This window comes from Eschrichtius robustus, chromosome 6 (genome assembly GCF_028021215.1).
Source record: "Eschrichtius robustus isolate mEscRob2 chromosome 6, mEscRob2.pri, whole genome shotgun sequence".
Taxonomy (NCBI): domain Eukaryota; kingdom Metazoa; phylum Chordata; class Mammalia; order Artiodactyla; family Eschrichtiidae; genus Eschrichtius; species Eschrichtius robustus.
Window position 1 is genome coordinate 117,812,651 of NC_090829.1, and position 13,108 is coordinate 117,825,758.

A 13,108-nucleotide genomic window follows, 5' to 3' on the forward strand; every position below is an offset into this window, starting at 1 on the left:
CCATGACCACTCCAGTCCCTGGCTTTTCATGGTGTATTCAAGTTATAAAATTCTACCCATATTTGGCATTACAAATTTGAATTTTAAAACTTCCAGCAGAAATGAATATTAATGAAATCTGAATTTCACACATGCAAAAATATATCCCTCAAATGCTTCTGTATTAGCTTTTTCTTCACAAAATAAGTGTTCTACAGCCAGTAGGAAAGTAGGGATAAAATTCAGGATATTTGCAGCATCTGGTCTCTGTGATCCATCTTCAGATAACAGAAGCAGTTGATTTTAAATGAAATGGAAAATAAACTTTGCAAAAAACATTTAAAAGCCCTGAAAAGATTAGAGGGATGAGTAACAGTGTGCATTTAAAAAAATTATAAGGCACCCTGTAGTATTAGTAGTTGCATTCAAATATTGTAGCAGGACATGTGACTGAAGCCTGAGTGACTTCTTTGGTAGAAACAATGTTTTTAGAAAATTCTTATTGAACACATGCTGATTCGTTTTTGTCACTAATTGGTGATATTCCTACTATTTAGTATTTACATGCTACTTCACTCTTTACCGGCTAATGCTGAATGGAAACCTAAAATGTAAACGTTAGAGCTGACGCAGATGTCCTGCTCTTTTCAGAATATTTCAGGAAAAAGAGGAAAGGAAAGGAAGGAAAACGTGACAGAGGGCAGGACAGGGAAGGAATAAAGAAAAAATGAAAAAATGAAAGAAAACAAAAGAAAGAAAGAAAAAAGGAAGAAAGAAAGGAAGGAAGGGAAGAGGGAGGAGGTAGGGAGAGAGGGAAGGAAGAAAGGAAGGAAGAGAAAAGGAAAGGAAGGAGTATGTGGAGGGGGGAAGAAAGGGAATGAAAAAGAGAAAACAGGATTTTACTTTCCTGAATACTTCAAGTCATTTAAAAAATTTGGACTCAAAATAATATTAGTTCTCCCCAGCACACTTTATTGTAGGGATTCTGATTTAATCGTGCAATATGATCTTTTTGAGGCATATCCCCAAGAGCCTTGCTGACCACAGTGCTAAAAGTTTCAAAATAATGCATAATTCTAATATATTACGTATTATTTTAGACAATAGCATTGCTATAGATTCAACACATCCTACATTTTCACTATTTCTCTTATCATGTAGTTGGAACCTTGGTGAAATTTTGACAAACAAGCCCAAGAGAAATAAATCTGTTGTTTTTAATTAACTTAACCCAGATCTCCCATCTAGACTCTTGTCACTTATTTTATAGCTTTACTTGATGAGCTCCGCGCACTGTAGAGACTGTCCATGGAGTCACTGGCTTTGAGGGAGCTCTCCTCTGTATGGGTTCCAATCGTGGGATCACTGTTCCGATAAGGGAAGGCATCCTCTCCATCTTCCCCATCCTTCAGAAAATCATATCAGAGGTTAAATGCAAAGAACTGATTTCCTTGGAGACTTTCACTGTGTGCATTGATTTAACAAACAAGACATATTTTAGCAATAAAATACTTAGGAATACATCAGCATAAAATATGAGTGTCATGAATCTTTAGCTCAATTTCAAGCATAACATTTTGTGGTATAGTGGGAAAAATTCTTTAGATGAAACAGCCCACATTTTGGAATTTAACTGAAATTATAAAGTTTATTTTTGTAGTTAGGATGAATATCGTATCAAGACTATTTAATCAGAAATGCTAGATTTATTAACATCTGTGCTTTATCTGTTAAAGCACTTTTATTTCTTCATGTTCTCCTTTTCATCTATTTACCACCGTTACTAATCCTTTGAGATCTGATATTACAAGTTTAAACTCTGCATAGTTGCTTCGTGTCAGTTATTTGCACCCTACCAGACCACTAGATATGAATAAAACATACACACTTTGCAATTCTAAAGCAAAGCTTATCTAAGAAGCTTTACAAATCTCATATGGTGCTTGCCACCTAGTCAAGTGAAAAGCACATCTTGCATAAAATTAGGAAAGACAGACAATTTCAAAAGAAATTACATCTGCTTGAAAACATCTCAAATGTTTTCCATGTTTAGATAGTTTCAACAAAGCCTATGAATTTCTTAATATTCATCAAAATATGATTCAATATTCCTCATTTTTGAGCATTTCTAAACATTGGTAAAACTTCAGACTATACATATGATATATGCTCAGTTTGATTCTCTGCTTTTATCCATTCTCTTATTCATTTGTTCAGTCATCCGACACAAGTTTGTAGAACACCTTCTAAGTACCTGGCATTGTTTTGGGAACTGGAGATATCATGGGAAACAATATACATGGTCCTATCTTTAATGCGGTACATTTTAGTTTGTCAGGCTGTGTGTGTGTGTGTGTGTGTGTGTGTTTGTAGTGTTTGGGGAGGTTTGTGTAAACAAAGTGAGCAAGACAATTTCAGAGAATAATAAGTGCTATGAAGGAAATAAAACTGGGTGATGTGAGAGGATTAGCTACTCGGATTAGGGTTGAAGGAAGGTTGACTGATTGAGAGGGAATAGCCTCCAAAGACCTCCTCCATAAGGTAATAGAGTCTCTGAATTCTTGACCTGAATGATAAGAAGATGTGACTTATATGAAGATTTGGAGACAGTTTTCCAAGCAAAAGAAATAGCAAGAACAAAATAACTAAACTCAGAATTAGCTTGGGTTATGCAGGGGAAAACAACAAGGCCAGGGTAGCTGGAGCTGAGTGAGAGCAAGGAGAGTATTAGGATGTGAGCTCAGAGAAGTAGACTGGAGCCAGCTCAGGAAGGGCTTTATAGACCACTTGTAGTAATCATGGAAATGTGCACTCAGATCTCTTGCTGCGGGACCCTTCTTTACTGACAGCCCCAACTACTAGCCTTCTGTATCCATCACTGTGTTTGCAAGGAAGCCACGTCCCAATGATTTAAGCAGTGGGGCTACCATTTGAGTCCATTCTGGTGGGATGTGGGGCTTCTCTAATGGAAACTTTTGGTTCAAGGACTTCCCATCAATCTGGCCAAAGTTTTCTTAGAACAGTGTTGAAGTCTGAGACTTGAATGATCTTCCTTCTTTCTTCCTCTCCTTTTACAGGTGTCAGACTTGCACTGTAGTCTGAAGGATTTCCTTGCTCATTTTTTCTTTCTCTTCTTTATCCTTCACAGGCATTTTCTCCGGTAAGTCTTTGGTGTGTCTATTCCCTTCTTGGGGGTCTACTTCTCAGAGGACTGGAATGAACACATCATAGTAAGGGAATGCATTTTGGTACTGTAAAACTTTAACCAAGGGAGTGATGTGTTCTGAATCTGACTTTTCAAAGATCTTTCTGGCTTTCATGTGGAGAATCGCTTTTATGGAGGAAAGAGTGGAAGAAAGGAAACCAATTAGGTAATCTAGGCAAGAGAGTTTGTTTATTTAGTCTAAAGCAGGAATAATTTACATGGAGAAGTTAAAGGTTTTAGATATACTTTGGAGTTAGTACCAAGAGGATATGCTGATGAATTGGTGTGAAAAGTGAGAGAAAGAAGGAATTTTGAGTGATTTGTAGGCTTTCTTCTCTCTCTCTCTCTGTCTCTCTCCCCCCTCTCCTTTCTTTCCAGCATCTACAGTTATGACAGTGTTGTCTATTTCTACTTGGAAGACTGGACAAGAAACAAACTTTCTGTAGAGCTTAGAGAATCAATTATTCAGTTTTAGATATATTAGGTTCTAGTTATCTATTATGCATCTAAGTGATAATATCAAATAAGCAATTGGTTATATAAGTATAACAGATAAGTAAAGAGATCATATGGGACTTCCCTGGTGGTGCAGCGGTTAGGAATCTGCCTGGCAGTACAGGGGACACGGGTTCGAGCCCTGGTCCAGGAAGATCCCACATGCCGCGGAGCAACTAAGCCTGTGCTCCACAACTACTGAAGCCCGCGGGCCTAGAACCTATGCTCCGCAACAAGAGAAGCCACCACAATGAGAAGCCTGCGCACCACAACAAAGAGTGGCCCCCACTCAACGTAACTAGAGAAAGCCCGCGCACAGCAACGAAGACCCAACACAGCCAAAGATAAATAAATAAAATAAATAAATTTTAAAAAAAAGAGAGAGATCATAGCTAGGGATGTAATTGTGAAAAAGTCATGAGACAAGATGAGATCACTTAGGAAGAGAGAGTAGACTGAGTAGAACATCTAGGAACAAGCCTCAGGAAGACTCAATATTTAGAAGGACAGGAAAGAAAGCAGAGCTAAGAAAGGAAACTTTGAGAAAGAAGGAAAGCCAGAAGAATGCCCAAAGAAACCAAGAAAAAAGAATGTTTCATATGTAATGCAATAATCATTTGCATCAAGTACAGCTGAACAGTCATGTAAGAAGAAAGAAAAGTGACCATTCGATTTGGCAACGTAGAGGTTAATACTGATGGTGACAACTGTTTTAATGGAGTACTGGGGACAGATCCTATTGAAGTGCGTTAAAAAGAAAATAGGTATAAGACATATAGATCAATGGAATAGAATTGAGAGTCCATAAATAAATCCATATATTTATGATCCATATATTTCTGACCATATATTTATGATCAATTGATTTTTCAGCAAGGATGCCAAGACAATACAATGGAGAAATAATTGTCTTTTCAACAAGTAGTGTTGGGACAATTGAATATCCACATTCAAATGAATGAAGTTGGACTCCTACCACACACCATGTAGAAAAATTAATGGATCATACACCAAAATTTAAGAGCTACAGCTATAAAACTCTTAGAAGAAAACATTGGAGTAAATCTTTGTATCCCTAGATTAAGCAATGGTTTCTTAAATACAATACTAAAAACACAACTGATGAAAGAAAAAATAAATTGGACTACATCAAAATTATAGCCATTTGTTCTGTAATGATAACATCAAGAAAATGAAAATACTATCTGCGAACGGGAGAAAATATATCATATCGCAAATCGTATATCTCATAAAGGATCTGTATCCATAAGATATTTTTTAAAAAAGCTTAAGAGAAACAATAAAAAGACAACCCAATTAAAAAGCAGGTAAAAGATTTGTATAAACACTTTTTGAAAGAAGATATGCAAATGGCCACATGAAAAGATTCTCAACATCATTAGTCATCAGAGAAGTGCAAATTAAAACTATAATAAGAATCCATTTCACACCCATTTTGATGGCTAGCATCAAAAAAACAGACAGTAACAAGTGTTAGCAAGCATGTGGAGAAATCGGAACTCTCACACATTGCTAGTGGGAATGTAAAATGATGCAACTTCTTTGGGAAATAGTTTGCCAGTTTCTCAAAGTATCAGACAGAGTTACCATATAACCAAGAGAGATGAAAGAATACTTCCACATAAAAACTTGAACACAGATATTCAAATTCATATTTTAAATCATGCTGAATCATTCATTCAGCATGATTTAAAATAATCCCAAAGTGGAAACAACCCAAATGTTCATCAACTGATGAAAGGATGAATAAAATGAGGCTTATCTATAAAATGGAATATCATTTGGTAATGAAAAGAAGTGAAATACTACTGTTTGTTACAACATAAATGACATATGTTCTTCACATACTACATGTGTGACCTTTCTAAGCCTCAATTTCCTCTATTAGAATGTGATAATGCTTTCTTCCACCCAACTTCTGGGCACAGTTATTGAGGGAGAAAATAGACTGAAGGCCTTCATAAACTGCCAAGTATTTCTAAACTACCTAGAAAAAAATTAACAGAAAAACACAAGTGATTAACAGAGGACACTTACCTTTTCTTCAGAAAGGGCTTTGATATACTTTTTACCCACTTTTTTCTTCATTGTCCAGGAAATAGCTCTCATTTTTTTACCTAAACTTCCTCCATTATTTGAAGTTTTGTTTTGTTCTCCACTTTCATTTATGCATTCCCCTTCATGTACCTAGTTAGAATTATTTACAAAAAACAAAATAATAAAGCAATAAAAAACATTGTCATTTGTCCACACTCCCTCTTCTTCTCTCTTTTCTCTTCTTCAACTTTCTTTATCTTCACTGTAAAATTACAAACTAAAATAAATAAGAAAGTATATTAGTTTATTACTATCTGTGTTAATTTACTGTTGCCTAAGTTTCAAAAAAGAGTACTATAAATATTTTTAATTTCAGGTTTTCCTATCTTCCTTTACAAAAGCTTTGAAGAAACTATCTAAACATATTTTTAACTTCAACATTTTTCTGTGCTGTTCTCTTTCATAGCCTGAATCACAATTTTATTTAGATATTTATTTATGGGTTTTGTTGTTGTTGTTTTAAAGTCTGTCTCCTCCTAGACTCTAGGCTTCATGAAGTAAGGATTTTCACCTGTATTGTAACAGTACTTTCTGAGTGCCTAAGGGAGATCCTGTCATAGACTAGATGCTCAATACACATTTACTGAATGAATGAATGATGGTTTGCTAAAAAATGTGCAAACTACTTTATCAGGTTCACTAAATTCTTTCACAAATTGCTAGGCCACCATTAGTAGTCAATGAATTTGAATGAGCCTGAGCAACTTTTATAGGTTAACTCTAGAATTATAAACTTAATAACAGTAAATATATCTATGTATGATTATGGAAAGTTGAAGGTTTATACAATATGGGAGTTTGAGATTGACATATACACACGGCTATATTTAAAATAGATAACCAACAAGGACCTACTGTATAGCACAGGGAACTCTACTTATTACTCTGTAATAACCTAAGTGGGAAAAGAATTTGAAAAAGAATATGTATGGAATGGTCACCACTGAGACATTTCAATGTGTACAGAAGTATGAGAGTGCAAATGAGCAGCCTATGCTCTCCTTAACTAATTTCCAATTAAGCCATGCAATCATTTCCTAAATTAAAGCAATTACAACTTACATAAAATTTAACATGTATGTTGTTTTATAGTGGAAATGCTCAGAAAATTTGGGATCGTCTGTGTTACTTTAAACTGTAAATCTCTTCTTAAGTTGACGTTCTGCCTTCCCAAACATCTGTTAGGTTTCTTAGATGGCTTTTTACTCTTAATGTCCAGCATGGTACTAGATACTAAATAATTGTTTGTTCATTTATCACAAAAATGTATGCAAGGTTATGATTTTTAAATATATTTCTTTTTCTTACTGTAATTTGCAAAAATTATACTGGCTTCATAATTTTTCATAATGTGTTTGTATAACACTCATTAAAATGGAATAGAATACTAACCCCAGTTGAATCATCTGGTTTTGATACGGAATTATTCCGAAAACGGTCAAAATTCCCAAAACTGCTGCTGCGCTATAACATAGGAAAGAAAAAGGAAAGGAAATTTAGAATTTGTGACTTTCACTGATAAAACTGCTAAATATATTAGATTATGGTTCAGTAAGCATCAGTCTCTTGCAAATACAGGATTAAAAAATCTCTTCTCTCTGGAATATCTAAAGGTGCTGAAGGTGTAACTATTATTAACATTGTAATATTTACAGTTCATAAAATGTCTTCATATGTTTATGTTACAGTGTTAAGCACCTTGGAGAAAAATCTATTAAATTATTTTTAATTTATAGTGTTACTTTTGCTCTTGAGAATGGCATGTATTACTAAACAACAAACCAACTAATAAAAAAACAACAAAACAAGCATTTGAGTAGATCCACAATTGTGCCTCATAAAGATCATATTTATCAAAAAATAAAAATGAACACAAATGCATTTCCTGTTGCTAACTTCTGATAATTTGAAACTCTCTACTAGATGTCAGAATGAGAAGGCACATACACAGATCTATTAATAAATTGAAAAGAGCATTTAGGTGTTCATAGGTTGGGAGGAAAATGAATTTTTCCACATTTAACATGGAATTACAATGAGACCCCTGGGTCAGTTTCATTCACTGGTTTTGAGAAAAAGCTCAATATGTTAACACAAGACTTATTCTCTTGGATACTTTTTGCCTACAAGGCTAAATTTTTATTCTTATGTAACTCATTCTAGGCAGGTAATTATAAATAATTCCTGATATACTGCAAAGTAAATGATTCTCCTAAACACATTTTCAAAAATCTTTAGAGTCTTTGAGTCACAAAATTGATATTTTCTCACTATTTAATTTTATACATTGTTTGGGATGGTGGATATCAGATGTTACAGACTTTATATACCCACAAATCCCAAGAATATGTTCTATCTTAAGGACTTTATCTCATTTCAAGCTTATAATATTTTCAAAATAAGCTGGTGGTACTGAAAAATAACCTGGTAATTTGAAAAGTTAAAAATGGGAGTCAGTAATCTATAAAACTTTGTATTGTCCTTTAAAAGTCACAGACCATTTTAGTTCAAGTCAGCTTCAAAGTCTCTTAGTCTTTACAAGCATTTTTATTCTCATGTCTCCCTACTAGTGATCTTTAAAACTCCTTGTTTCCCTTTTAAATCAGTTGAAATAAAAAGATCCTGACATGTGACATGGGGTTAGCTTGATAGACAGTGTGATACAGAATGTCGCCCCAAGGATGACAGCTGTGTTAGACACAAAAAATGCCTTTTGCTGACTTGCTACCCCTGATGAAGAAGCCCTTCAGCTTGTGGCGAGAGGAGAGAAAAAGTAGGACTGAAACTGAGAACCACTCTGGTTCTCATGCAGGGCTTACTAACTTAGAGTGATTTCCCAGAGCATTAATCACATCTACTTGCCTAGTAGGCATTTCTGCCAGGCCGTAATTGCCCAGAAATCACAAAAGGGAATTGAGCGTATTCTTGTGCCGCTTATAAACAATCTGAACACAGGGAAATCTGTTACTCTTTTATATACTTGAAACATTCTTATGGCCTATTGGAGCCTGTGCTTAGGGCAATTTTGTAGTCTACAACCAGCCTATGTCCTGACTACTAAATATTAATGAGGGTTACAGCATGATATCCACCACTGGATAATCGGTCGTGTTGCCCACGAGGGCACAGAATAGGCTCACTTCAGCATTTCTCTACAGTATATTCTGCCATTAACTAATCAATAGTCACCACCTTTTAAAATTAATTCTCCCCTCACTATGTCAATAAAGAGAAGCAGATTATGGAGTAGTGGTTTTCAGGACTATTACTTTGGGTTTTGTCAGTCATCTCATTATGAATCACTCAACAGCTTTAAGCCAGAGGAGTAAAATATCAGTCTGTGCTAAGACACCCTTTAGAAGCAAATCTAAGTATTTAAAATAACGTTTTTAAAATTTCAGTATTCTCTAGTCAAAAAGTTAGTGACTTTCTGAGATGGTTTCATAATGTATAGGTTATGGCTTAATGAAAAAGGGCTAATGTCTACTCTGAGATATGGACAGTGAACAAATGTGTAATTTCTACTGCTGTTAAGTTTCTAGTGAAAAGGTGAATCATGTGGAGGTAAGCTGGTTTCATAGATGATAGTCCTTTATAAATAAGAATGTATTTCAATATTGATAATTTTGCACTGTATAATTGTAATGGATTAGGTTTAGCAAATACTATTTTGTGACAGAGCTCCCATCAAGACAGAGTTATTATATAAACAAATAGCTATCAACAAAAGAGTAACTTAAATAAAAATGTAATTTATATTTTAGATAATTCTTTGTTTTTGTTGACATTAGATTATATTTAGTCTTTAACTATAAATCTATACAGTCTTTCCTTATGCAATTAGATATGTGTTTGTAAAATGGCACACCTGTGGAAGGTAATTTGGAAAAACTAGCAAAATTACATGTATTTGCCCTTTGACCCAGAAATTTCATTTCTAGACATCTATGTCAGAGATACACTTGAATATAAATTGATTTACTCATCCACATTCAATGTAAATCTTTTATATTATTGAAAAGCTATAAACCCCAATGTTCATCAAGAGAAGACTGATTGAATAATTTATGGTAAATTCAAACAATAGAAATGTGTGCATCTGCAAAAAAACTGAAATATAGCTATCTGCTATGGAATGATCTCCAGGATATAGTGTATGTGAAAAAAAGACAAGTGGAGAAAAGTGTACATAATAGACCGCCTTTTATCTAAGGGTTGAAATACATGTATATGTCTCAATACAGGCAAAAATATATTTTCCTTCTTAGAGAAACGGGGTAAAAGAAGCAAAGTAAAAGGGACAGAAAACAGACTTCTCTGTATATGCCTTGTTTTATAAATTTGACTTTAAAACCATGTAACTTTTAAAAATATTTATAAACAAAATTAAATAAAAATAAAAGCAATCCTTAACAATTCCAAATAAAAATAATGAATCTAATTTCATATTGAATTGGTGACTTAGAGAGGAATTATTTTAAACAATATTTGAAAAAGACAGTAATTTGATGGTTTAAAGGATCAAAAAAAAAGGCAAATTTTAACCTGTTTTCCAATCCCATTTACAATTGCATCCAAAAAAATTACCTAGGAATAAATCTAACTAAGGAGGTGAAAGACATGTACTCAGAAAACTATAAGTCACTCATGAAATAAATTGAAGATGACACTAACAAATAGAAACATATACCATGCTCATGGGTTGGAACAATTAATATTGTAAAAATGACCACATTACCCAAAGCAATCTATGGATTCAGTGCAATCCCTATCAAAATACCAAAGGCATTTTTCACAGAATTGTATGAATTAACAAATAATTCTAAAATTTGTATAGAAACACAAAAGACCTTGAATAGCCAAAGCAATCTTGAGAAAGAAGAACAAAGCTGTAGTTACAACGTTCCCTGATTTGAAACTATACTACACAGCTACAGTAATCAAAACAGTATGGTACTGACACAAAAACAGACACATAGTTTAATGGAACAGAATAGAGAGCCCAGAAATATACCACACTTATATGGTCAATCTACAACAAAGGAGGCAAGAATACACAATAGAGAAAAGACAGCTTCTTCAACAAATGGTGTTAGAAAACTGGGAAGCTACATGCAAAAGAATCAAACTGGATTACTTTCTCACACCACATAAGAAAATAAACTCAAAATGGATTAAAGACTTAAATGTAAGTCCTGAAACCATAAAACTCCTAGACAAAATCATAGGCAGTACGTTCTTTGACGCTGATCTTAGCAATATATTTTTTGGATATGTCTCCTCCTGCAAGGGAAACAAAAGCAAAAATAAATAAATGGGACTACATCAAACTAAAAAGCTTTTGCACAGCAAAGGGAATTATCAACAAAACAAAAAGGCTGCCTACTGAATAGGAGGAGATATTTGCAAATGATGTATCCAAATAGGGATTAATATCAGAAATATACAAAGAACTCATACAACTCAGCATCAAAAAAAGAAAAAAAAACCCCAAACCCAACAACCCAATCAAAAAATGAGCAGAGGCCCTGAGTAGACATTTTTCCAAAGAAAACATACAGATGGCCAACAGGCACATGAAAAGATACTCAGCATCACTAATCATCAGGGAAATGCAAATCTAAACCACAATATCACCTCACACCTGTCAAATGACTATTATCAAAAGACAGCAAATAACAAGTGTTGGCCAGGATGGGGAGAAAAGGGAACCTTTGTACACTCTTGGTGGGAATGTAAACTGGTGTAGCCACAATGTAGAACAGTATGGAGGTTCCTCAAAAAATTAAAAAATAAAACTACCATACAATCCAGCAATTTCACTCTTGGGTATTAATGCAAAGAAAAAAAAAAAAAGCACACTAATTCCAAAAGATACATGCACCTCTTTGTTCATTGCAGCATTATTTACAATAACCAAGATATGGAAGCAACCTAAGTGCACATCAATAAATGAATGGATAAAGAAGATGTGGTATACAAATACACACACACACACACACACACACACACACACACACCCCACACACAATGGAACAAAAAGGAACAAAATCTTGCCATTTGCAACAACGTGAATGGACCTAGAGGGTATTTTGTTAACTGAAATAAGTCAGACAGAGAAAGACAAATACTGTATGATTTCACTTGTATGTGGAATCTGAAAAAGGCAAACAAATGAAGAAACGTAATAAAACAGAAACAGTCATACATACAGAGAACAAACAGGTGATTGCCAGAGGGGAGGGGTGGGGGGATGAGAGAAATAAGTGAGGAAGATTAAGAGATACAGACTTCCAATTGAAAAATAAATGAGTCACTGGTATGAAATTCGGGAATATAGGAATAATAATGTAATATCATTGTATGGTGACAAATGGTAACTAGACAGCATGTTGGTCATTTTGAAATATATAGAAAGATCAAATCATTATGTTGTGTCCCAGGAATTAACATAGTGTTGTAGGTCAATTATACTTCAAAAACAAACTCAGAAAAAGAGATCAGATGGTGGTTACTAGATTCAGGAAGTGGAGAGAGGGGGATTGGATGAAGGTAGTCAAAAGGTACAAACTTCCAGCCGTAAGATAAGTAAGTACTAGGGATGCAATGTACAGCATGATAAATATAATTAATACTGCTGTATGTTATATATGATTGTTAAAAGAGTAAATCCTAAGACTTTCCATCACAAGGAAAAGATTTTTTTAATTTTTATTTTATCTTATATCTATAAGAGATGATGAATGTTCACTCAACTTAGTGTGATAATAATTTCATGATGGATGTAAGTCAGATCATAATGCGGTGCACGTTAAACTTATATAGTACTGTATGCCAATTATATATCAATACAGCTGGAAGGAAAAACATTTAAATTTTAACCTGTTTTCAGTATTCACACCATTGTTAATGATATCGATATATAAAAATGTGAATGTTGAGAGACAATGAAAATAAGTAATGAGGTTAATGACATTTGAAGTCAAAATTCTCAGTCTATATTCTCAAATTTTTCATTTTGTCATACCATAAAGTAGGTAAGCTTTCAAAGACTACTAGGGCCATACCATAACAACACAAGGGCCATATTAAAAGATTGTCACTAGGGTAAATTGTATCCAAATATGGGACAATTTTAGTAAAAGGAAGAATAATAACTGAGCTACATTGAAATACATCTAATATATCAAAATTCATGAATTCATAATGATACTAAGAAGAAAATATCAGTTGTTACCTTCGGAAATGTTACAGCCATATTATGAAAACTGGCAAATAAAGGGAAAAACAAACATTTAATCTGTCCTTCTT

At 34.0% G+C, this 13,108-nt stretch overlaps 1 protein-coding gene across 2 annotated transcripts in view; it reads right to left on the bottom strand.

The window, feature by feature from the left end:
* SAMSN1 (SAM domain, SH3 domain and nuclear localization signals 1) overlaps positions 1–13,108 on the bottom strand; it is a 106,290-nt gene that overhangs the window by 16,673 nt on the left and 76,509 nt on the right. For both annotated transcript variants that reach the window (XM_068545718.1, XM_068545719.1), the window contains 3 exons: positions 7,190–7,261; positions 5,738–5,887; positions 1,256–1,385 (listed from right to left, as the gene is read on the bottom strand). In XM_068545718.1, coding sequence (XP_068401819.1) covers positions 1,256–1,385; positions 5,738–5,887; positions 7,190–7,261 — 352 coding nt within the window. The remainder of the gene's footprint in view (positions 1–1,255; positions 1,386–5,737; positions 5,888–7,189; positions 7,262–13,108) is intronic.